This window comes from Phalacrocorax carbo, chromosome 1 (genome assembly GCF_963921805.1).
Source record: "Phalacrocorax carbo chromosome 1, bPhaCar2.1, whole genome shotgun sequence".
Taxonomy (NCBI): domain Eukaryota; kingdom Metazoa; phylum Chordata; class Aves; order Suliformes; family Phalacrocoracidae; genus Phalacrocorax; species Phalacrocorax carbo.
Genome location: NC_087513.1, coordinates 54,341,161 through 54,366,008, shown reverse-complemented (window position 1 = coordinate 54,366,008; position 24,848 = coordinate 54,341,161). Strand labels below are relative to the sequence as shown.

General features: G+C 47.5%; 1 protein-coding gene across 1 annotated transcript; it reads right to left on the bottom strand.

The window, feature by feature from the left end:
• Positions 1 to 572: 572 nt before the first annotated feature.
• On the bottom strand, positions 573 to 15,760 carry EMP1 (epithelial membrane protein 1). The gene is made up of 5 exons (XM_064452846.1): positions 15,589 to 15,760; positions 4,205 to 4,322; positions 3,157 to 3,259; positions 2,910 to 3,050; positions 573 to 2,311 (listed from the first exon to the last, which is right to left on the bottom strand). Exons 2-5 carry the CDS (start codon positions 4,280 to 4,282, stop codon positions 2,148 to 2,150), a joined length of 486 nt encoding a protein of 161 aa, XP_064308916.1. The 5' UTR covers positions 4,283 to 4,322; positions 15,589 to 15,760; the 3' UTR covers positions 573 to 2,147.
• Between the last annotated feature and the right edge of the window lie 9,088 nt (positions 15,761 to 24,848).

Genomic DNA, 24,848 nt, shown 5'->3' with positions numbered 1-24,848 from the left:
ATAAAGAAAAATTTCCTACTCAGCTGATTCCGGCTAGACCTTACCTCACCTCACAGCTCACAGGATTGTGCCCCAAGTTTGCTGAGATCTGACTGTGTCCTGGGGTTTGGACTCTTTGCTCAAGTTCTAGAGCTGCTGAGGCGTTTGGCCAGACAACTTGAAGAAGGCAACAGCTGTACCAATTCACATGGCTCAGGCAACCGCCTCGGTGATTTTGCTTTGGGACTCACCTGTGCTGGGGGTTGGTCTAAGGCATAATAAATTCTGCAGCATCTTAGACACTAGCTTCCACAGAGATGAGATTCTGCCAGAGTGAGAAAGTCCATTTCCAGCAAAGCCTGGCTCTGGGACTGGGTGTTACTATTGCTCACATTATCTACTTGAGCTTGCAGAGAGCCTGAAACAGGAGCTCTGAGAGTTGTTCTGCTTCCTCCTCCCCTCCAGAACAGGAAATCTCATATACGGACAAGCAAGAGAACATGATAGTTCTGTGTCGTGTTAAAGGGGTGAGCTTTAATTCAGTGAGAACAGCAAATGCTTCTGTTAACAAATATCTGAAACATTAATGGAAAAAAAAAACCCAGAGCAAAACTCTTTATAATAAAGGGAATCGGATTTTATTTTTATACCCTCAAAGTTAAAAATATGCATTTCAAAATATTTACAATGACTATATATGAAATAAACTTTGTTAATGAAACAGCAACATACAGTACTAGAATATATCCACCAAATTGATAAAGTCTACATAAGAAGAGAATGTAACAGAGAGAAAAAGAGGGGGGGAGAGAGAGAGAGGAAAATAGCATCCATGCACAATCTGCACCTGCATGTTTTTTTATACCCTCTGCCTTTCAGTTGCGGATGAAGTCACAGGAAGTTTTGACCTCTTGTCCCTTACAAATGACACTTGTGACTGAGATTCTTTGAACTGACAGAAATTTGTGGGTTGCAGCAGTACCTATGCCTGCCTTTCCCTTGGGGACCTTTTATTACAGAGTAGACTCAAAATCTCTCAGCAACCCTGGGAGGTAGGTACAATTTCATGGAAGAATTTGGCAGATGGAAAAGCACCAGGTTAAGTGACTGGCCTAAGGTTGTGCAGCAGGAGCAGACCTCACAAGCCCTGCCTCATCTCTCCTAAAGTCTCATTAGGGAATATATTTCCTCTGCTAACCAGCATAATCTGCCTTTGAGATGAGCTGTGTTACAAGGTGGGGCTCTCAATTAATACCATGTACTGGGTGATGACATGGGAAAAAAACCCTACCTACAGATAAGGACTTGTCGCAGTAAAGATCTGCAATGTTGCAGTGCTGTTACCATGTTCTGGAGCTGAACAGAAGATTTTAGTGTAGACACACCACCAGGTGATTCCCTCCCTGCATGTGCATCATTGAGCAATGACATCCTCTGTAATTAGGAACCCCTGTGTATCTTCACCCCCACACTTTCTCTCTCTCTCCCCTAGCCCCCCACCTCTCATCATCCACACCTGTATATTTGCCCTTCCTACCTTTATCTGACTCAACCATGGGAATGTAAAATAGTGAACTGAACAGAAAAAATTTTTGCCTTATTTCTACAGGTATTTTAATACGAATTTAATCTGATTTCTATTGGGTTGCTTCTCAATTTAATGTCTTTAACTTCCACGTATGTGCATATATATATATATATGTATAAAAATGTAACAAAATGTCCGTCACATTTGTTTCAATGGACAAAAAAAGGGGTCATAAGCCTCACTGCCCATCCCACAAGGCACACCAAAAGGTAAGTGAGAAGGGCTCTAGGAAGGGAAAAAGATGTAGCCCTTGTTTTTGTGATGCCCTTCAATCATCACTGCTGAGCTTGAAGCTTTGTGAAGGTATGACATGGCTTTGCAGAAAAGGAGAAGAGCTGTCTGGGTCACTTGCAGATTTTCTGGTGCAACAACCCCAGGAGTGCTAGATCAGTTGGAGCTGTTTCTCCCTCTCTTTGGTGAAGGAGTTTCTGAGGATTCTAGCTTTGTTAGTGATTTTTCTGTGGTGGTGGCAGTGGTGATAATGGTGGCTGTTTCTGTCTATTGGCCCAACAGTTCTGTCACCAGAGCAATTCTTCCCCGTTCCCATCAGCCAACCCTCTCCCCTGGACTCCCATCAGCCTTATTTTTTCCTAAGAACAAGGTAGAGGATGCCGATGATGAAACTGAAGCAAAAGCAGATCCAGGCCAATATGAAGCAGTAGCCATGGTGAGAACTTGTGGACCCGAACACCTTGCCTGTGAACCGAGCTGTGTAAATGGAGACTCCAATCAGAATGCACATCCCTGTGGGAAAGAAGGGGGAAAAGAAAGACAGTTGGAAAATGCACAGAAACCAGCACTGCTGCAGGACATCCAAAGTACTCTTGTCCCCTGAGGTTGTAATGCATGTGTTGTGCCATATGAGAGAGGGGCTGCTGCCCATCAGCCTTATTTATGGAGGATTTCTCTTGCAGATATGATGACATAAGACACTCAGGGCTTGTTTAGTGGGTGCCATGGGGAATAAACCTTTGCTAGGAGGAAATCAGTTATAAGATCTGCAGACAGTTTGGTGCTACCTGTTGAATCCCATGAACAGCAGCTGTCTGTTTATTACCCTGTCCCCCAAAATACTTGAATTCTTTTTGTTGTCTTTCAAAGCTATTTTGCAAAACCCACTGGGCTTTTCTAATGAAAATCTGGAATTATTTTCATTATATACAATAAAAAATCCTGCAACACTTTCCAATTCCTCAGTGCTTTGTTTTATCAAAAAAAAATGGAAACATTTAGCTGGCTGACAACCTCCCCTGATGGCCATGTGTGGCAGACACATGTGGCTACTTGTGCTTGCAGAGGCAGTGGGACACAGGCAGAGCCATCGCAAGGCATGTATACTTACAGCAAACCAGCATGATGGCTCCAGTGATGTAGAAACGTTTGCCTTTCTCCAGAGTGAACAGCTGGACAATGAACATGACAAGTGCGATGACAGAGAAAATGATCGAGAGGACCATAAAAGCTTGCACGGCTTTGAGGGAAGCTGTGAACACACAGGGAATAGGTTTGAGAAGGTCAGGGCTCAGCCTGGTATTGTGCACCAAGGCCATGCAGTTCATCACCAGAGTGAAAATGCAGATGTAACTTACCCTCATCACGACTGCTGACTACCAGCTGTTCGCAGGTGTTGTTGCACAGTAGCCAGAGTCCCGATGAGGCCCTTCCGAAGCTGGTAGAACCCACCATCCAAACCTGAAACAGGATGAAACAAGTTGCGTCAAGGGGGAGGGGGGCGTCCTTGCTCTTCTGGCCAGTTGTCAGACTACACCATAAGGAGAGCAAGAGCAGGGCTCTTGGGCTACAAGTGCCATGAGACAGAGAGCTGAAAAAGTCAGCATGCGTCGGCAGCAGATCAGCAGCCGAAGGGGGTGGGAGGCAACGCAGGCTTCCAAAGCCGGGAGGCGTTTGGCCCAGGGAAAACACCGGGGAAGTCTGCTCCCATGGTCGGGGGGAAATCGCTGCGATCACCCCGTCCCTCTCTCCCGCCGTGCGAGGCGGCAGGAGGGCACGGTGCCGGGAGCAAGCCGCCGAGGCGGGGGCGAGGGGCCCCCGAAATCCTCCCCAGCGGGGTGCGGGGGGCCGCGGGGAGACCCCAGCCGCGCCGCCCCCGCCAAGCCGCCAGGGGTCACCCTCGCCCCGGGTTTCCCGGGTGGCCGGGGGGTGGGGGGCAGCCCCCCCCCCCCCCTTGCTTGGGCTTTGCATCGGGAGCGGCGGCGGGAGCTGGGCTCGTGGCGGCCCCCCCAGCCCCCGGCACCGGAGTGCTGCCGTCGGAACAGACCGGCACGGGGGAGCTCCCAGTTGTGCAACAGCCTGGCCGCCAGATGGGATGATAAATACCCCTTCAGAGCTGTCATCTGCTGATCTCCCCTGCTCCTCATTGCACGCTTTTCGATGAAGAGTGTTGAGGTGCTGCTGGCTCTGAGATTTGGGAGCGGCGGGAGGCAGGCAAAGCTACCTCCTGTACCATCCTGGCTGCCTTTCTGCTCCCTGAGCACCCACCACTGCTTTATATTTACTCATGACCATGAGCGGGTGTCCCTCACCTATAGACCTGAGCGCCCACCCACCCGTCCCCCTGCCAGACGTACTGCTGCGGAAGCAGTCAGCCTTGTCTCATCCAGGGTGGTCTCTACTTACGTTGGCAATGGTGGAGACAAAGAGCATGATGACAGTGGCAATGTGAACCACAAAGATACCAGCCAGTAGCACCAACATCTTGCGTCCCTTCTAGGTGGTGTCACCAATACAAAGAGCTCTGGAGAAGAACATGAAAGAGGGAGGAGGTAAAGAGAACGGCTGAATCAAAGAATAGCATTACTATAACCTTTATTTACATGTGAGAAAACAAGTTGATATCAAAACCATTCTGGAATTATATAGTCACAAAAAACCATCACTAAAATCTTTGTCAAAATCTGCAATGGAGTCAGTTGCTCAAGACCTTAAAAAAAGACTGGAGTTAAAGGAACCAGTTTGGGAGGAGATGTAGAGCAGGGGTAGCTAGCTTGGGGGCATTTTAAAAATAGCCTGAGTATATTCACAGGTTGCTTAAATCGGTGTGTGGTTATGTAAAGTACAAATTACATACTGCAGGCCTATACTCCAGGAAGACAGCTTTTTGCCCACAGGATTCACAGAGGTCAGGAAAGATTTTCTCCTCCTGTTCTCCCTTTCCCTCTTGTAGCACAGCCTTGTCCAGCTGGTCTGGGACATGGAAAGGTAGTGTGAAGTGGAGGACTGTGTGTTCCTGGGTGCATCAGGTGTTGAGCAGCGATGAAGAGCAGACTGGGGGTCTACCCCTACTCAGTGCCCACTCCATTGCGTGAAGAAGAGAATAATCAGAACAGAAATGCTACTGAGGTGTTCTGGGGCAGAGGAAGATGCTTAGGTTTGCAATGAAAACTGCCTGTTTCCCTTTTAAAACCTGAGGCATGCAGATCACTGTTACTGGAATAAGAATCTCTTGTAACGCAAATTCCTCTTTGGATTCTTTTGGGGGTTTTTGCCTCTGTACCTTGTAAGCTTTCACTTTTTGTAACATTCCCTGTCATTGATGAACGTGTGATTGGAAAGGGAGAGCAATGTGCTTTAGATAGCTCTCAAGACACTGTTCATTAAGGCTGCTGACTTCTCTGAAAATGCGAAATACAAGGAACAAACCTAATCTGTGAGAGTGAGTGCAGACAATTCACATAAAGTGAGTAAGCATATTTTCCCTCCTCTAGGCATTTATTAGTAATCATACAGTATAGCCACAGAAATCAGGCAGAAGAGTTTACTGGGTCCACTGTGGCCAGTGAAGGACTGCTTCCTAGAAAGTTTCACAGGGCAGTGTTGCTCTTCATCTTGATAGTGCTGGTACTGAAGTGGTACTGAAGAGCAGTATCAAGTATGTGATTAATGTTGGCTGTCAAGTTATTTTGGTCCAAGTGACTCAGGTAAAGCTTGATGCTGTCACCATTTGTACAGGGTGTGGTAACATTGTCATGGAACAACACAATTATACTTTATGATGTCTTTCACACAAATTGTAACAAAAGGCTTTGTAAAGTCCCATAAATGTGTTTTGGGTTTGTTTTTTTTTTTACTCAATGACTCCATCCTCTCCACTCCTGTCTTTCCTGTCATTGTGGCCATGTGTGGGAGTGTATTCCTGTAAAGTGCTGCAGCTATTCCTTGCACTGCTTTGGATACAGTTTCCCGAACCACAGCGGGCTGGCAGTCTTCTCCATCAGTGGCTCTTTGTCCAGTTCAGCATTAGTTGATGACCAGGAGAAATTCCTTGAGTCCAGAATCTCAAGGAAACAGCTCTGTTAAGTCACCCCTCCCACCCAAATGAGGCCACTCCTTAGAAGGACAGATTAGGTTTGGTGACTGGTCCTATCTCCTCAGCAAGAACTTGCCCGCTGTGAGGTTTCCTTCGCCTGGGAGAACTCTCTGGAGTTGTTTAGCCTTGGCTTGCTGAACATGGGCCAGGCTTGGTTGTCTGCTTTGTCTTGCTTGTCTGCTCCTAGCAAACTCCTCATGCTCTAGGGCTCGATTTGCCTGCATGGACTGGTCACTGTGCCCTCCCTTGTTACAGTATCTCCCTTAGTGGTGGTCTTGGAGAAAGTACAGTCTTTTTAGGCGTTCCTCTCTGGCTCCAGTGACAGTCATTTATGAGTTCAGTGTTGCTAAAACCCAAGTTCTACATACTATATGCAGGCTACCACGTGAACCCACCTGACCTGAGTGTTAAACCCTTTCTTTCCATTGACTGCAAAAGGAACAAGGGTTTCAAGATTCTGGATGGCAACTGATATGGATATCACCACTGTACCTTGAGCTGAGAAACTATTGCTGTTGCTATGACTAGGTTATATATCTGCAGCAGGTGCCTTGAATAGAGCTTCTGAGTCAAATCTTCTCATCCCTTTGACTATTTGTCATCCTTTTTTCGGATTACCTTGGTTCTTACATAAACTGTAACAAGCGCTTTTGCCAGCATATTGTATTAGTATGCATACACCAAACTGTGGCAAATTTGCCTGCTCTGAAATTTGCTGTTACTGAACAGTGCCTAAACTTTCTTCTTTCTTAGATGGACCTATTTTTCCACGGCCTTTTTCAAAATTAATTCAGCAGGTTTTTCACTGGTTATTTTGAGGACTTTCAAAAAAGCTCTGTACTTGAAAGACTAAAAACCTACTAAAAACCTGCACCCTAAAGGACTAGAACAGTCCTTTTAAATGCATCTTCTGTTTGCGTTCAGAAATTAAAATGAGAGACAAATGTTACTTTTCAATGTAAAAAAATATCCCACATCCAGAACTTTGACCAATACGTTAAGGAAAAAACCAAATCCTTTATTCCTTTTGCTTTTTCTGCCCTGTTCTCCCACTGCTTGATAGCACTGTTAGCTCTGGTCCTTTCAGTGCATTTACTTCCCGAGGACGTCAGCACCTCTCCCTGAATACACATGCTATCAAATGCAAACTCCCCCAGGGATATGTGCTCATAGCTTGGTTTTGATTCTTTTTGAGTTAAAGCGCAAGCCTCCCTCTCTATTCATTCACTTTCCCCTTCCTTCATCTCTGCCTGCCTTTTAAATAAAACACTGGAGAACAATTCCAAAGGAGCAGTGGGTGAACGAACGGCATTGAAACAGTCATCTCTGTCTCTGACAGTACAGCATGGAGTTTTCCTCCCATTAGAGAAGCTGGCAGAGTATTGGTGACTGACAGGATACTCTTTCCATTTGTTAAGTGTGAGACATCTTTCTCCGCTACAGGGTGGGGTCACATTGCTGGAGCAATAGGACACAGTTGCATGCAAATGCCTTTTCTTCCATTCCCCTACCTAAACTGCAGCTGGATTTGGAGCTCCTTAGGCTCTACTTGGGCTATGAGTCAGTCTTAGCCTTCCTAGATCTGCCAGTTTTTTCCACTGACTCACCCCAAAGCTCTCAAAACCACAACTATTTAATTCTGCAAGTGTTCAGGACACACTGTCAGTTTTAGGGCTGCTTCTCAAAGAACCAGTCAAGCAACCAGGTTGTGAGTCCTGCACTGAGCCTCCTGGCATGTCTTCCAGGGGAGAGACCCCAGCTAAGCCAAGAAAAACAGAGCTGAGACATGAAAGTAGAACAAATTCTGAGGTAGGACAGGCTGCTGGGGAAGGAGTGAAGGTCATGCACTTGCTGAACAGTCTGTGTGAGGGAAGAGAAGATTTTGCACTGATGACAGTGGACTCAGTTTCCTTTTCCTGGGATGATGGATGAGGAGAAGTAACAAACCACACCAACAGTAACCATGAATAATATCACCATAGAAGCCTCCAGCACAAAACAGCTTACAGATAGGCATGACAGACTCTTATCTGTGTAGAGACTATTTCTCTGACCATGCAGGAGTACACATACTGGGGAACAACACATAGCTCTGCTGCACCCTAGTTCAAGTACAAGTAGGCAAGCACTATCCATTAGAAACGAAGACAAAGTCTTCACGTGCAGGCAAAGCGTAGCCACCCATATCTCCCCAATGTCTACTTGGATCCTTCTATCTAGAGGGCAATCCGGAGAAGTGAGTCCTTGCCCTTGTTTTGCTGCTTAGCAAAGCGTCAGGATGGAATGCAAAGTGCCACTTGGAGATATGACAAAGGCCAACAGTATAGTTCCTCAAATATAGGGAGTGGGTTGCTCAAGGGGATAAGCCAGATTAGGTAGTGGTCCTTTGCTTCTGGCAGAAAGTGCACTGCAGTGAAAGGAGTAGAGGGGAATGTACAGGATGTTTCTGCAGGAATGATCAGGTTGTTTGGAGTGAAAAATCTGAGCACTCTCAACTAAAATATTTCAGATCTGGAGTGTTCCTAAGAGATGTAGCTCATTTGACTTCCATTCCCATTCTCCTCTCTGAACTGAGGTTCCTGCTTGGGACTGCCTCTCCCAGGGTGAGTGGGTGAGGCATACTGTGAGAGATGCTGGCTGAGAGAACTCTGCCAACAGCCTATAGCTGCCTATAGTGTCTGGGGAGCAGAGGACATGTAAGTCACACTGCCTGTGAGCACCGTGATGACCTCTGACTCCTCTAAAACTTAGGGTTTCAGCTGAAGTCCCTTGGGTTTGATACATTCAGTTTCTCAACAGGGAAATGTGGCATTTTAGGGAAGAAGCAAATGCTTTTGGCCAGAATGTCAACAAAAGTCTCCATAGATTGAAAGCAACTGAAATGAAAGAAATTCTGTCTTCCCCACCTGCCACCACAGAATATAAGGAATCAGCAGTCTGTCTCACCCAGTATGCTCTCTCTGACGGTGGCAGTAGGAGATCCAATAATTAGAGAAAGCATGTGAACCTGGCCACTATATGAGGTGGCACAGAGTCACACCAGGAATACTGGTGGTTCGAATCAGGGCCAAGGCCACTTTTAAATGAAGGGGAAAATTGGAGAGGATGGGACAGAAAATAAAAACTATTTGATATTGTTTGAGACAGCCACAAGTTGCCACCTCTGTCACTGGTGCAAAGCCAACCTACAGATAGCAATGCTGCCATGGTGCTACCAGTAAGGGAAACCTCAGGATGGGATAAACCACCTGCGGAATTTGTAGTTCTGCCTTTTGACTGAGCCGAGGCCCTGACTTCATCTTAGCTCTGCTACAACTGCACACCTTGTCATTGTGTGTGATATAAGCATGAGTCCTCATTGTGCCCAGGGTCATTTGGCAGAATGCAAACATGTGAAGAACTCTCTCACATTCTGGTGGCATAGTAACTTTGGACCCATCACATTGTTACTAGAAAGCTCATGGCAACTTTAAACAACCATAGGAAGGATCGTTTTGCTCTCACCCTTTGCTCTGTTTCTTGCTTCAGATGCAGCTGAATCCAGAGTCCTTGCTGACTCCGGGCTTTTATAAACCACTGTATGTCAGTACTGCTGTTGACAACCTGGTTTAGACAGACCAGCCTGACTCAATTTACAAGTCAGGCACTTTTTATAGACATGTGAATGAGTAGGCTGGTGCCTCTGGAAAGAGATTTCACATGTGTGGGAAAAGGGTTAGGCGGGAGGTGCACATGGAGAACTTTGGAACCTCTGGTTTATGGCAGTGAGCAGATTTTGTGCATGCATGGGTGGCATCTGTGGTGACTACATGGGGCACAGGGAGGCTGTAAAAGTAGCATATGAATGCCAACCAAAAGGAAAGTGTAGAGCAGCCTGAGGGGCTACAACTCTAAGTAAGCTTAAGTAAATGAAAGATTTTGTCTGGTTCTTGGGATATGTTTCCTGGTGCTATAGTCTCCAAGGGATCAGGGACAATTGCCTTCCCAGGGGAGTGGTAAAGCCCTGGCATGTGAGTCATTTCTTGTGGGACCAACAAAATCCTCAAGAATCCACCCTTGGTAACGAACCTCCACTCACTGGGACAGGCAAGGGGGAGTCACAAAAGATGACACACAAGGGTTTTCCAGCTCGCATGCTTGTGATTCATATGAGAGTGGGGAAATATCAGAGCTCCTAGAGCAGACAGTGCGAAACTGGCATTTTCTCCAGAAGAAACTACCCTCGAGCACTCAGCCATGTGAGTGCTCAACATCAACATAAACTCCAAAGCTCACTTGGTAGTAGGAAGGGGAAGAGACAGCTGCCTGGGGCCTGGCAGGCAGCCAGCAGCTGCTGCTGGAGGAAAACACTATCACTCCTCACACTAGACATGCCAAGGAAGGGCTGGGACTGATGGGCAGTGAGTAAGAGGGAGGGGTAGGGAAGGGGACCTCAGAGCTAATGGAAGCACAGAAGTGTTCCTCTGCACCTTTGGAGGTGTAATGGGGAGGACCCTTACCCCCTAGCATGGTGGATGGTCCCTGGGTGGGTTAATTAGACATGGGAGTTGCTGGGACTTGCAGGGGTTCAGACAAGATGCCGAGATATCCCAGAAGCATTTGTGGGAGGACTGACAGTCTGGGTGATGACATGGTGTGTGTAGAGGTGTGCATCTGCAGCTCTGCGTGTCTCCCTCTATGAATGGGAGCGTGCATCTGTGGTTTCCCTGTGAGCAGAGCTGAACCATGTGTGTGAGTGCGTCTGTCTGCGTGCGTGCTCATACATGACTTCCTATGGGTGCGCATATCTATTTGTGCAACTTTGACACTGACGGTGCCTACGTGGGAGAAACCATCTGACAGCTCTGACAGGAGGTTACAGTGTGGTGTAAGCAAAAGTGCACAGATCATTCCTGGTGGGACTTCCTGCTTTTTTTCTCCTTGCAACAGCCTTTAGGTAGAGGTGGAAGGTCTGTGGAGCCCACATCAGCTGTGCTTTTGGCTGCATTTTTAAATTAAAACTGCAATTCTCTGATTTACATTGACAGTTTCATAAAGATCTTCCCTTTTTTTTTCAAGGGAGGGTAACTCTGAAAAAGAAGTGGCTCCTTATCAGATACCATCCCTCTCTCTCAAGACTGCAAAACCTCTAAACATGCCAGTACAGCCTATGAGACACTGAGGTCAATGTGACTTAGGCATCTGAAGACTCTGAGCTTTTGGGTCAGTCTGCCTCCAGGGTGTCCTTGTTCCTGCAAGCCAGCTTGGAAAAGACTGTGCGGGATTAAATTGCAAAATTGTGTGATAGCTATTTCTTTCAAACCACAGTGCACAGCTGATGGGCTGGGGAAAGCAGGAGTGTGGGTATAAAGCAGAAGCAAGAGGATGCTGTGCAGGCTGGAGTTGGTCAGCGCTCTGTGCAGGGTAGGGTAGAGGTGGTCATGAGGTGAAATGCCTCATCTGGCTTCATGAGGGTTTCTCACACCTGTGATTAGTATGGGCTTACAGTATAAGAGTCATTCTAGCTCATGTTACATGTGGAAATGGCTTTCCATGAGGCGTCAGGAACTCCCCTTGCTGGGGAACACCATGCTTGCCTGGCTGCAGCCTCTGGAGGCCAGCTAGCAGGCAGTTGGCTCAGCTGTGCCAGTCTCAGAGTCCAGCTTTCCTTCAGCATTCCTGGAGCTGGTCTTTAGCAACCCCCTGACCAGCCTGCTGCCAGCTCTGAGCATTTTGCAGCTCTCCCCTCTTGCTCCCATGGCTCTCACTGTCCTTTCCAGAGGTTTGCTGGGGCCCGCAGGGGAGATGCCTCTCAGGAATGAGAATGTGGATGCTGGACCCAGTCATGGCAGCTGCTTTTACAACGCCCCTCCTTGAGTAGACTCTGCCCTGTGAGGGCAAAAGGATAGCAAAGGCCCTTGCCCCAGATTTCCTCTAATCCAAACATACTGCTAGGTGGCCCCACATTGCAAGAACTAAGCCTTTGGCATGAGTCACTGCTCACCTGCTGTCAGCCACTGCAGTGCTCATAGTTTATTGCATTTCTCTGCATGGCTGGGGATGACCTAGCCCAGGACCTGTCCTTGGGGTCTCTTCATGGGTGTCTCCCCATGGCTGCAGTACAGACTGGTTTTCATAGGGGAAAGGGAGTAGATCTTAATTGTGAGCTTGGTGAACCAGTCCCTCTTTTGGGGAACATGGGTCTGGAGCTGAGTTGTCCTAACCCATTCCTCCCTATGATGACAAGGCATGGGCTACATTTGGTCTCACTCAGAGAGCAGCTTCCATGTACCCTCTGTCTTGCTGCAAACAGTTCAGGAGGAGGAGGAGCGTGTGTGGAGCTGCAAATTTGGCCAGGGTTTCCTCTGTTCATTGTCCAGCTGTTCTAACTCAGGAGGTACTTTCCAAAGCTCTCCCAGCAGGGCTTGAAGAAATCATGTTCCAGACTGCAGCCCCCAGATGTGCTGCTTTGCTGCCCTTCCTGCAGTGTAACAGCAGAAAGCAGTTTAAGAAAGGAAGCACTCTAAATTTCTCACTGGGCAGTTGATATGGGGAAATGCTGCTGGACCCTATGTCGTACTGTGGACTGGCTCTGACAGAGGATCTGTATAATCACATTTGAGCTCATGCTTCGGCATATTTATTCAGGGACAGTATTATAGCACTGTGGCTACCAGTTAGTTATCAGCCCTGGCAGGGGCTGTCAAAAGAAAAGGGCCATGGAGAAGAGCCTCCTTTTCTGTGCAGGCTGTTTTGCCTCAGCAGAAAAGACCCATGAATTATTAAGCATCCATCTTCAGATGGGGAGATAGGAAACCCCCTTCCTTGCCCTCCCTTTTGGAGGTGTAAAAGAGCTTACTTCTTCCTACCATGAAGGAAGGGTAAAGAAATCTCATCTTTTAGTCCTTTTTCATTACTTGTTTTGCAGGAGAACAGGAGGAAGGGAGAAATTTAGGAGTGCCACACCCTACAGCTTGCCCTGTGCTGTGCTGGATGACAGTGCTGTCACCTCCCTATTGAAGGGTACAGGCACAGGAGATCAAAGTGGCCTAGTAGTGCTATTTCTTGCTTTGTGGGGCACTTGAGTATACGAGAGCAAATCTCATCCTGGCATCAGGTACCACCCCTTTGCCACCGGGTGTAGCACTCAGTGGAGAGCATCCATCCAGCAGCCAAAGAGAACTTTGGGGGTAAGCAAGTGGAAACGTGCTGTGGAAGGGGTGTAGGAGCTGCCATGTGGTGTTGATGGGGCCTGTGAAGCCCTGTGGCAGTGGGCAGGGCTAAGGAAGCAGGCTGTACCCCATCACCCCTCCCACTTTTGCTCTGAGGAGATTCAAGCAGGCGCAGGCTGAGTGCCATGTGCCAGCCTTGCAGCTGGGAGGGTGATGAATAGAGAGAAAGCTTTGTGCTCGCAGCAAATCTCCCCCATTTCATTATAAACAAGGCCCCGAGGTGGGTCTTTTACAAAAAAAAAACCCACCAGCTATTATCAGCAGATCTCCCAGAACTGTTTCAAAATACAATCTCTCCTCACCCCAGGCCACCAAACAGTAATTCCTGTATGCACTTGCATTGCTTGCATGCTGCAAAATTCAAAGACCACCAGCTAGGCCAGCAGGGCTGGTTTTCCAAGCCCAGGGCTCTCTGTCCTCAGCAGCGTACTGGGGAGCACTAGCAACCCTGCAGCTCTGAGGCACCTACTCTAAAATCGGGTGTTTCTTCTCAAGATCCCAAGTCCCTCCTCCATTAATGTGTCCTTGGGTGTGGCTCGACTCCATCTCTCTCAGATATCTAACTCCACAGTGCCCAGTGGAGATGCCCAGCTTTTACACGAGAGCAGCCTGGATGAATGGCTCCGACTGTGTGCTACATGTTTGAATGGTTAGTCGTAGCTGGGGCTGGGGGTGGGGGACTTCCACAGGAGCCTTCTGGGACCAACTCCTTAGGTGGGTGTGCAGTGCTTTGCATGGTGGAGCTGCATTTCAGGGTGTGCTTCCAGGCACTGCAGTGTTAATGATGGTAAGATACCTGTTTTGATCCTTTTCCTATGCTGATCCTCAGGGGAGTAAACAGAAGTAAGCTGCCTTTAAGGCCACACCGTCTCAGTGCACACAGTCCCCAGGTTTGGCAGCCGTGTGAGGTGGGCTGGGTGGAGGCATTCAGCTGACTTAAACCCCTGTTATCATAGGAACATAGCTAACGGGCTCCAAGTTTTCACATTTTTCATGCCCAGCTCTCTCTTGTGTGTTTGCTCAGAAAAGAATCCCACTCCATCCAGAAGTGTCAAGTGGGCAGTTCCTGGGCAAAGGTGCTCTCAGAGGTGCCTTGAGGAATTCAAAGCTTTTGAGTGAAAGCTGCTCTGTGGCCACAGCTTGGGGTTTGTTTTTTTTTCAAACTGATTGCGTTGTTAATCATGATAAATGACAACTTCCAAAAACGCTTTCTGCCCAGACTGATTGCTGACTGCCCTGGAAACATTCACTGCCTCAGTCAGCTTCCCTACCACTCAAACACATCTATTTCTCAAGCCGGAGGCACCCCTGTATGATGGAGCCACAAGCAGTAAGGCCAGAAGGGACCTCAAAATTCACAAAATCTATCCTTCTGCCACAAGGTTAAGGTCAGCTTAGCGTCTTGGCCACTTGTATAGTAACTGTCCACAGCACCACCCTGAGCCCCAGCCATTCCTGACAGGACTAGGCTGAATACTGTTTCAGTCTCTTTCAGACCCATGAAACTGTGCAGGGGCGTGCTGGGTTCCTGCAACAGGAACCAAAGTCTAGCGCCAACAAACTGTCTTTGCTGCACTCCCTTTCTCAGACCTCAAAAATAGTTCAGGGATTTGACCGCAGGATACAAGCCATAGCAGACAGATGAAGTGAAAGAACTGGTGAAGAAGGGGAGGGAGGGGGAGGTTGCATGGAAAAAGGCAGGTGAACAGGGAAAAGTGCCAGTCTCTGCAATCCTACACTTCCCATCAGAGCCTCCCTCCCACCCCACCCCACCATGCAGCCCATGGTGCTCTTAGCAATTCCACCGCTCCCTCACTTTGCCTCTCAGTGCTCCCTACTCCATGATCTGTGCTGCTAAGGAAGGCATAGCATGCATTTCTACCTATTGCGTGGCTTTGCTTAAGAACTGGGCTTGGCTTCAGCCTCAGAAACTGGGACCCCAACAGAAAAAGAGAGGTCCTCCCAGTTGTACCCCAAAGCCTGCACCTTTGGGGCCTCTCAGGCTTCACTTGGAATGATCATTGTTGTTTTAAATTAAAGCTTGGCAAATGACTGATGGAAGGGAGAGAGACACACAGAAAAATGCATGCAAGAGCCAGAAACACTGAACCAGCAGCCCTAATTTCAAGCAGGCATTTTCCCATGTTTGTGAACAATGATGCTCCAAAATGCCGGGGCTGGCCCAGCTTGGGCACCCCGTGCCTGCGCCCTGGCTGCACATGCCCTGGAGGCAATAACAACATTGCTGCTGCCAGCGCTCTACGGGTGCAAGTGGGGTGCCTTGCAGTGTTGCTTTGCCCCGTAATGCAGCTGGGTTTCGAAGCAAAAGCTGAAAGATTAAGGTGCGTCCCGTAGCCAGCTTGTGTGTCAAGTTGAAGAGAAGTGGCGGAGCAGAGGAGAAAAGAAGGCTGGAGCTGCTGGGTGAGGGGAGCAGCGCCAGTGAGGGAGAAAAGTTGCTGAGGATTTTTGAGAGCAGCTCTTACCGTGTGAGCTGGAGCCGGTCCTGGCACCTGTGGGAGCAGGAGCGTGCTGGGCTGCAGTGCTGATGTTCTGGAGTGCAGAGCTGTAGTGAAGGGGAGTGACCTGGTGGTGGTTTAAGTTTTCTCCGGTGGTGCAGGAGGGTGGTGTCTTTCCACTCTGTTTTAAAGGAGTTCCTATGAATCAGTCTGCCTTTAAAGAGAGGGAGAACGGGGGAAAAAAAATTAATGAGCTACGCCCTGCTTTGTTGGCAGGGGGTCAAGAGTCGCTGGGAGGAAACCAGCGATTCAAAGAAATCTGCAGGGCTGTGTCTGACTCAGTGTGCAGTACAGAGACCGCAGCCTGGAAAAACGACTGACGCTGATCCAGCTGAGTAACAGAGGCCCACAACAGCATCTGTTTATAAAACTGAACTTCTGGTTGTCATAAAAAAAATGTATAGTTACAAATGTGGCAACAGGACTTCAACAATACAATCACTCAAACAAACAGCCGGTTGGCAAGGGGCACCATGAGGCTGATGAGTCACCACATCCCCTCCCCGTGCTGCACAGAGAGAAGTTGCTGAAGTTGATGGCACGGGAGAATGCAAATAGGACCTGTGGGGTTGGCATGGACAAGACTTTTGGGAATGTAACAAGGAGCAATGATGCTCAAAATGCAGCTCTGGCCTGGTAGTGACTTTGGAGCAAGTTGGCCAGATGGTGGTGGTTTGCTTCCACAAGAGACAGCAGGCAAGGAAGATGAAATAAGGAGTTTGTGATTCACAGTTTTCTGAGGTCAGCATTTCTTGTCATCTTAAAGCCCTCTAAAAATAGATCCTTTACATTGCAGAGAACTGACTGGTGTAGTTGTCTCATGGATGCTACAGGCAAGATTGAGTGGGGATGTTCTTGAGGTGTGGGTGAAGGAGAGAAATATGTCAGAAAGCACCTGGGTTAAAATGTGATCCATACTGTCATAGAGTTGGTGATCTGCTACTGCAAGGAATCGAGCCTGCCTTTTCAGAGGCCCAGAAAGAGATAGATGCTGATAAAATACCTGGCAAAAGCCTTTCCCATTTCAATGAGCAGGACACTGGGTTGCCTTTATTTGAAATACAAAGCTAATGGTCTTTGAAGGTTATACAGATTAAAAGACCTTGCTATTTTTCAGATTATTCCTTCTCTCAGGTGTTATTGATATGTGTCTAGTCTAATTTTAGACTATAGCAACCTGCTTGAAAACAGAGCTATGGATAAGAGAGTAGCAAAGATGACACATATGGTGGGCAAAGACTTCTTGCCCAGACAATTCCATGGGAATAGGCCTAACTGTGTTTAATACCTTTAGGTTAGAACATGCTTCTTGGTGATACACATGAATACGATATCCAGGGAAAGGAGGATATATTTGCTTACCCTGCAGAAGCAGCTGGCATTTGCATTGAGCTGCACTGTCCATTTGCCCTTCCCTGTTCCCCCAGCAGAGTTTATTGGAGTGAGGGATGCTCAGCTCCACACAAAATACCGGAGTGCACGGTCCCAAAGCAGACTCTGTGGACTGAGTCCAGCTGTGGCGAGCATCCTCTGCCCCAGACCTCTTCACATGTGACCGCTCACCTGCCACAGGGCAGCTGCCTGCATACTTGCAGAATTGCTTATCTGAGACATAGCAGCCAAAACACCTGCATCTAAAACACACTCACATGGGGCAACAGCAGTGGAGCCCCTAAGAATTAGGGTATGAAGTGACCCATGACTGGCAAAGCATTACTTGTCCCGAGAGAGAACTCATTTTGAACAAATTGCTCTCTAGCCTGGTAGGCTGTGTCAAGCAATGGCTAACGTCAGATGCTTTGCAGGGAGGCAGCTGGGTTCTGCAGCATCAGCGGCAGCTTGCCCACAAGAGCGTTGCTTCCTAGCTCTCCATCTGGAAATGTTGCTGCCCAACCGGCAGAGTAAGTAACCAGACAGGCCACATAGGCTGTGACTGAGGCCCTGGAGGAGCACTCATACCCTGCCAGAAATTGGCTTCATCTCTGTTGCTATACTTGTCAAGCCAGGTGTGAGACAGGGTAACAGCGAGTGTCAAGTGAACAAAGGTGCGGATTGCTGCTCCTGTTTGGGAGCAATGCTGCATGTGGGCAAGATGAAGGTATAAGCAAGTGAGGGTTCCCCCCTAATGTCACAATTTGATAAGGTCAGGGGACAGCTCTGCTTCCATTGAGCAGATTGGCAGCTCTTTGGGATATTTGCACCTTGCATCTGAACAGGGAGGTGGAGTAGAAGTGAGAGAACTTCCTACCAAAAGATAAAGGTAGGGGAATATTTCAAGTTGGTAATATTTGTTGCGTTTTCTGTGGATCTGTTTGTCTGTGGGTGAAGTGTCAGCTCAATAAGCCTTTATGTGTGCGTGACAGAGAACCAGCCCTATCCACCCATCTAGAGAAGAGGCTGGTCTTTGTGTGCCTCTGGTAACTTCTCCCTCTAGGGTGTGTGGTTTTCACAGAGCAGGTTGCAATAGAAGACCCATGACGTGAAAAGTCTAATCATGGGATCAAAAATCTAAAGCATGCTGCCAGTTTGACACACTAAGGTTGAATTGCCTAAGATCCCCACACCATAATCCATGGAGTCCCTTGACCTAAGCACCACTCATTTCACAGATTTTTCTGGATGTCTACAGCCAACTAAGAGGAGGTGGTCAGGTCAAAGCTGTGAGACTTTAAGCTGTGGGAATCCAGAGTGGCATTTCCACAGGCAATGAGAGGGGAAAGCTTTCCCATGAGTACAATGCCTTTGCTGAAGCTCTTCCCAAACAAGCAGCTTGCAGCTGCTGTATGTCTGCTTGTTTTGCCATGCCCCATACGTTTGTGGATATCACTGCTGTGTATGAACAGTAGTCCTTGATGTAACAAGATGAGCATCCACAGTGATATTAGATAAGACAAACATTAAGCTTTCGCAAGCTCAGATCAAAGGAGGAGTGGATGATGAGGAGTGGGAGATGAAGTGTAGAGTCAGGGGTGAGGTAGGCATGGTCAGTTTCAGCTGAATGCATCCAGAACAGATTGTTACTAGGGATGGGGGTTCCAGGGGAAATAGGCCGTGGTCTCCCTACACTTTCTTCAGATGCCAGAATCTATGCCTGGGAGAGGTCTGTAGCTGAGTTCCCATGTTCTCTGGGATGCTTTCAAGGACAAATTCAACATGACTTTAACATATGCTATTTAGACATGCTTTTCTGGATAACTATCTGCAAAAACATATTGCATATTAAGCGCCACCACACACACCCCCCCCCCAAGTCTAAACCGCATGTCTTTCCACCTAACGATACTTAAACCCTTTCCTCTCTCTTGTATGTGCTATTAACTCTGTGTAACGGCCTGCTGGCTGGTTGCAGGACAAGTGGAAGTTATATGCTCCATGCTGTTTGCTACTTTGCCTCTTGTCATGACATGGAGGAGGCGGGGTTGAGCCTGAGCTAATGTGTGGGTTTAAAAAAATAGAAACCAACAAGTTTCATACTGCTCTGTAGTGGTGTAACTGATGTGTTTGTGTGTGTATCCTGGGGTTATCCATGTGACACAGTAATTTGCAGAGACATATGATACATCTCAGAGCCATATTGTAAACTGCATTTGTCACACATGACCCTGCAGAGCTTCACATAGGAGCATTCATTCACTGGAGAGGAGGGGGTGATGGTTCCTTTATTTACAGCTTCACTCAATTCTGAGGAAGCAGATGTTGGAAGTTACACCTTTATGGTTTTGGTCATTTCTCTAATGTGCGTTGTCGTGTTCCTCTCCCCGCAAGGACCGCTAGACTTCCAGTACTTAGAGAAGATGACTTTACAAGCTCAGCGGTACAATAAAGGAGTGGATTGCAGTGAACAGATGTAACTCTTCCTCTACAAAGTGCACAGTCTGGGTTTTTTTTGTTGGAGTTTTTTTTGGTTGGTGTTTCTTTTTTTGGTGGCAGGGGTAATCTGTGGCCCAAGTACTTTGGTAAACTGTATGAAGAATAAAACCTACAGAAATATCTACATCTGATTTTTCCAAAATCACTTAGGCCTGCCAGACTGACTGACCTTTTGAAAGTTGGTGATAGGTACAGAGTTGAAAATGCCCTGGGTTTATAGTATTTGTGTAGGAATGGTGTGAAACAAGGCTTTAACAGGCAAGAATTGCAATAGTTCCCTGTAGGACTTCAGCATTATGAGTGGGATCTATGCCAGAATGCATTCCCTGCATCGCATCTACCACATCTGGGAAGCCCCAAATCTTTCCTTGTTTCTTAACAAGAATAAAAAATGAATATGGGCATGAGATAAGGAGACCACTCCTACCATAATTTGCATAGAGATTAGAATTTAGTTTTGTCCTACCATGTTAAAGGACCATACTCTTCATTCTTATGTTGGAAAGGGAGATGAGGATGGATTATGATTCCTCTGTGCAGTGTGTGAACTGGCACCTCACACTTAGAGTACTGACATTCACATTGTGGTCTCTGCAGGAGAGCTGGAGAACCTGCCAAACTGCGTAAATGGCAATCCATTTGTAACTGGCTGAGGGGTTTGGACTAGTTCTCAGGGTGTCAGTTAGCCCAGAGTGCCTTGCCATCCTAGGTGCTCTTGGGTGGGCTGAATCAGATCCTCAGGCTGAGGTTCTGAACACCTGGAAGAGGCAGCATGAGCTGCTGGTGCTGGAAATAGAGACCTGAACCTGGGAAAATATAATTTCTTCCATGATCTGGAGCAAAAGAAGGCGTGGTGAGATGAGAGCCATCTGAAGTGAGGAGGTCTCCTCCTGCTTTTATGAGACTGGGGGAACTGCACTCCCTGTCTCATTTTCCCCTGCTTTAACCTCTACCTCAATCTCTTCCTTTTTTCTATTGGAAACAGCCCAGCTGAAGGGATTTGGCTTGGAATATGCAAATGGTACCTCTGCCCTGGCAGACCCATCTGAGCTGTCACTTGAACCTCTCCCATTCCACATCAAAGAGGTAGTGGCTGGTGGTATTTTCCACCTGCACATGAAGGTCTCTCTCATCCATTCTGGCAGCCAAGGAGTTTTTGGTTTTTTGTTTGTTTGTTTGCTTGTTTTTATTGCTTTTTTCTTCTCCTGGTTCATTTCTACTGCTGCCTTCTGTGGCTGCTGTATTGCACAGTATGTGCTACTGATTACTTCACTGACAGGTTTTACCGTGTTAGTGGAGAAAAAAAAATGGCATGAGTTGACAGTGCTGACAAAGGGGATTACCTGCATGACCGTCCTGGACTGCAACTGTGTCACTGGCTGTAGAAACGGACCTTGGCTAAGAGGCCAAGGCAAGGGCAAGTGCCTTTCTATTTACCTGCTGCCCTCATGAGCTGTTTGCAGGTGTTATCTCTACTCAAGGTTTGCTGGACTTTCTTCTTAGAGCTGATGTTGGTATCCTGAGAAAGTTATAGGATCTCCCTCTGCAGCCAGAGATAAGGTCTTTCAGGGTGCATGAAAGCTAACTGTACATGCCTCTCACTCCACAATATCTTGCTTTTTTTAATCTTGGGTACATTTATTTAAGTAACATTGCAGTGTCATAGGCTCTATATGTATGATGGAAGGGACAGTGCCAGCCTAGTGTCCTGGTTTTGTCTGGGATAGAGTTAATTTTCTTCATAGTAGCTAGTATGGGGCTGTGTTTTGGATCTATGCTGAAAACAGTATTGATAATGGAGAGATGTTTTAGTTGTTGCTAAGTAGTACCTACACTAGTCAAGAACTTTTTCAGCTTCCCATGCCCTACCAGGCACAGCTGGGACAGCTGACACCAACTGACCAAAAGATATTCCATACCATATGAGGTCGTGCTCAATATATAAATCTGGGGGAAGAAGAAGGAAGAGGGGGATGTTTGGAGAGATGGAGTTTGTCTTTCCAAGTAACCATTATGCTTGATAGAGCCCTGCTTTCCTGGAGATGGCTGAATACCTGCCTGCTGATCGGAAGGCGTGAATGAATTCATTGTTTTGCTTTGCTTGTGTGTACACAGCTTTAATTATGAAATTAAATTAATCATTAAACTGTCTTTATCTCAACCCAGGAGTTTTCTCACTCTTACTTTTCCAATTCTCTCCCCCGTCCCACCGAGGGGGGGAGTGAGCGAGCGGCTGTGTGGGGCTTAGTTGCTGACTGGGGCTGAACCACGACACCTATAAAGATAAATGGGAGAGACTGCAAGGGATCTAGCATATGAACAAACCAAGCAGGCACTTCACTTGGTCAACTCAACTGACAGAAAAGCCCAGGGAAGGCTTGCTAGGGCGGGCAGTGGTACCTGTACTCTGCTCCCAGTGAGGGGAAGGGTTGGTGGGAGGGGAAAAGCACCAAGCTCAGTGCATGGTGAGGAGGGAGGAGAAGGAAAACAGGGAAGCATAGCTGAGATGGAAAGACAGGCTGGGCATTGACAGGGTCAGGGCAGGGCAGAGAGGGCTGAATGCCATGGGTGATGCAGCCAATAAAGAAACTGCCTGCCAGTTCCAAGTCCCTGAGCAAAGTGCAGAGGGCTGGCAGGAGGCTGGGAAGTCCTCTCCCTCCTGTTGCTGTTGCATGGCAGAAGGGAGGGGAGGATCTCTATGTTTGCTTTTTCATTTCTGACAAAGAGGGAAACAATTCCTGTGACTGCAGAGGCATGGTTCCCTTCTGAAAGAGGAAACATCTACACATGTCATGCTATGGGCCAGCTTCTGAGTTTATTTGCAGCAGTGCAGAACTGGAACAATTTGCATCAACTTCATGGCAGTCTTTCTGATTTTGAATCAGGGATTGAAGCAGTGCCACCATGGCAAGGAACTGGCGGTAAAGAAAGAATTTGTGAGAGGGGAAACCTCTAACCTCAGCACAGAGACTGAGCATTGAACTAAACTCTCCTTCCTTGCTACCTGCTCTCCTGCTTCTTCCCAGATGTCCATTGATCTTTTGAGAGGGAACATAAATTATGCTTTGCTTCCCCTCATACACACATGCTCCCTTTCTGTGCCTTATGCATTCACAAACACAAAAATTTTCATGACTCCATTCCTTCTCCTTTTGTAATGTACAGTCACCACTTTCATGGTTCCCTTGTGTTTGAGGCAGGAAATGGGCAGGAAATAATAACACAAGATTCAAACTGGAAAAATGCAAACCTATTATCTGGGGGAAAATAAACTCAATGTTAGCTATTCAGAGGGCGGGAGCCTGTGGAACTTGCAAGAGAAATAAAGCTGGAAGCAACTTAACGGGGGCAGCGGACAGAGCTGGAGAAGAGCTTGCAATGTGATATAGCACATAGCGGGGGAAGAATGCAGCCAATGTCATTTACAGCTCTTCAGATGCTGATGTCCCTCTTGCATCCACAAATTTCAGAGCCCCTATCAGTGGTAATGACAGCAAAAGCTGAAGGTTCTCATTGCTGAGAGGATTTGCTTCAAATCCTATGGCAGGGGATAGCTCTAGTATAGTCCCAGCAGTGCTGTGGGATTGGGGAATTGCCTGGCTGGTCTGTGGTACCTTCATACTAGTCAAAGTCAGAGGCACCATGTCCCTGTGCAGCTCCATGCTGGGAATGTGGGCATTCACCACACTGCCTGGCTCTGAGGGTAATTAGATAGCACAGAGAAGTGAAAGCCTGGGCTTTTTGACTTCAAGTGTGCTTACGAAGGGTGATGCTTTGTGGGTGTGTAATGAAAATCAGAAAAACCTCTCAATGGCTTAAAATGATTGCTTGAATTTGATAGGTATGTCTGGGCACCGCCATCCCTGTGAGATACATGATCAACTGGATAAAAAATTGAGAAATAATGAATCGAAACAAAGGACATGGCAGACTGGTAAAGAGTGGTCCCAAGTGAAGAAAAAGGACTTTTGGAGGTGGACTGAAGAAATGCTGAGGAGGATGTGGTTATTTGAGGGGATTTTTAAACTTTGGACAGAAGCTTAAGGGTAACCCCAAAGCTGTAGGTACTACCTTGCTGAGAACAAACGTAACATCTTCTGTGATATGCAAGAGCATGGGCCTACACTATAATACTGGCCAAAAGTGAACTAGAGGATGAAACTGAGCAAAACAAGGCACAGGCTGAATAACCTGCAACAATAGCTTATCAGTGGCCAGGTTTAGTATGAATGATGAGTATACTGGATCAGGGTGAAACACAGAGGAGTGAGGGGCACTATCATCCTCATCACTTCCAGAAGAACAGGGCAAAAGCTTTCTAAGTGCAGGGTCTGATCCTCTTCGCAGTGCTGCTGTGTGTGTGTCAGGGCGAGCAATGTGCAGGCAGGGTGATAGACCACTTGGACACCCCATTTCTATTATTGTGGCTAAAGAGGCAGTGAGCCATGTGTTACGAACACCCATGTGTACTTGAGTTATATCTCAAGTACCTTATACCTGGTTATGCTCCTTAAAGTGATGATGGGGAAGGAGGCCATTCTGCCTCACAGATCACTTGCAGAGCAAATATTCCCAGCAGGCATCACAAGCAGCTTCAACTGGCTGGCTGCAGAGTCCTTTTCTCTGTAAGAAAAGTGGTCGAGGTGGAGGGGAAGGGAGGTACTGATCTCCTTTGGTCGACCTCTAAGTTTCATGGCAAGGACAGGCTCCGTGTGACTCAGAAGCAGTGGTACAGCCAGGCAGACCAGCTCTGATGAGGCAGTGAATGCTTGCAGTCTGCACTGCTGCTTATGGAGGTTCCTTGTGCTGCCTCCCATCCGCTTGTTCCAGTCTGGTGCTGTCACCTTCATGGCTCAATGTAGAGGTGATATCCATGTCATGGGCCAAAGAGTGGGCATGATAGAGCTCTGAAAGTTAACACAGACCTCTGCATGTCACAACTACCAAAATAAGTGATTGCAGAGTGAAAGCAGGATGGAAACAGAAATGAAAAAGGAAGCTGCAAAGCCTTTGGTAGCTGACATGCATCTCCATCTCTGAGAAGGCTTTTACTGCTGTCTCTGCTGTTGTCTTATGGGGGAGCAGGATACGTGGGCACATTGCAGACATGAATTCCCAGCCTTTCTCTTTGCTGGAAACTGATCCCACCCAATACTCACACAAGTGGCAGCTGCTGGTTGTCCCACTCCCCATGCCGGATGGCAGCTGGGTTGGTCCCAGCAGCAGCTGATGCTGCTCACCGGCGCAGGTCACTGAGTGTGCACTGTGTCCCTCCCAAAATGCCTGGAGAGAGTCACTGTCCTGAGAGACACTGAGTCACAGGACAACTGTGGGGGCTGCTTCTCCCAGGAGAGCAG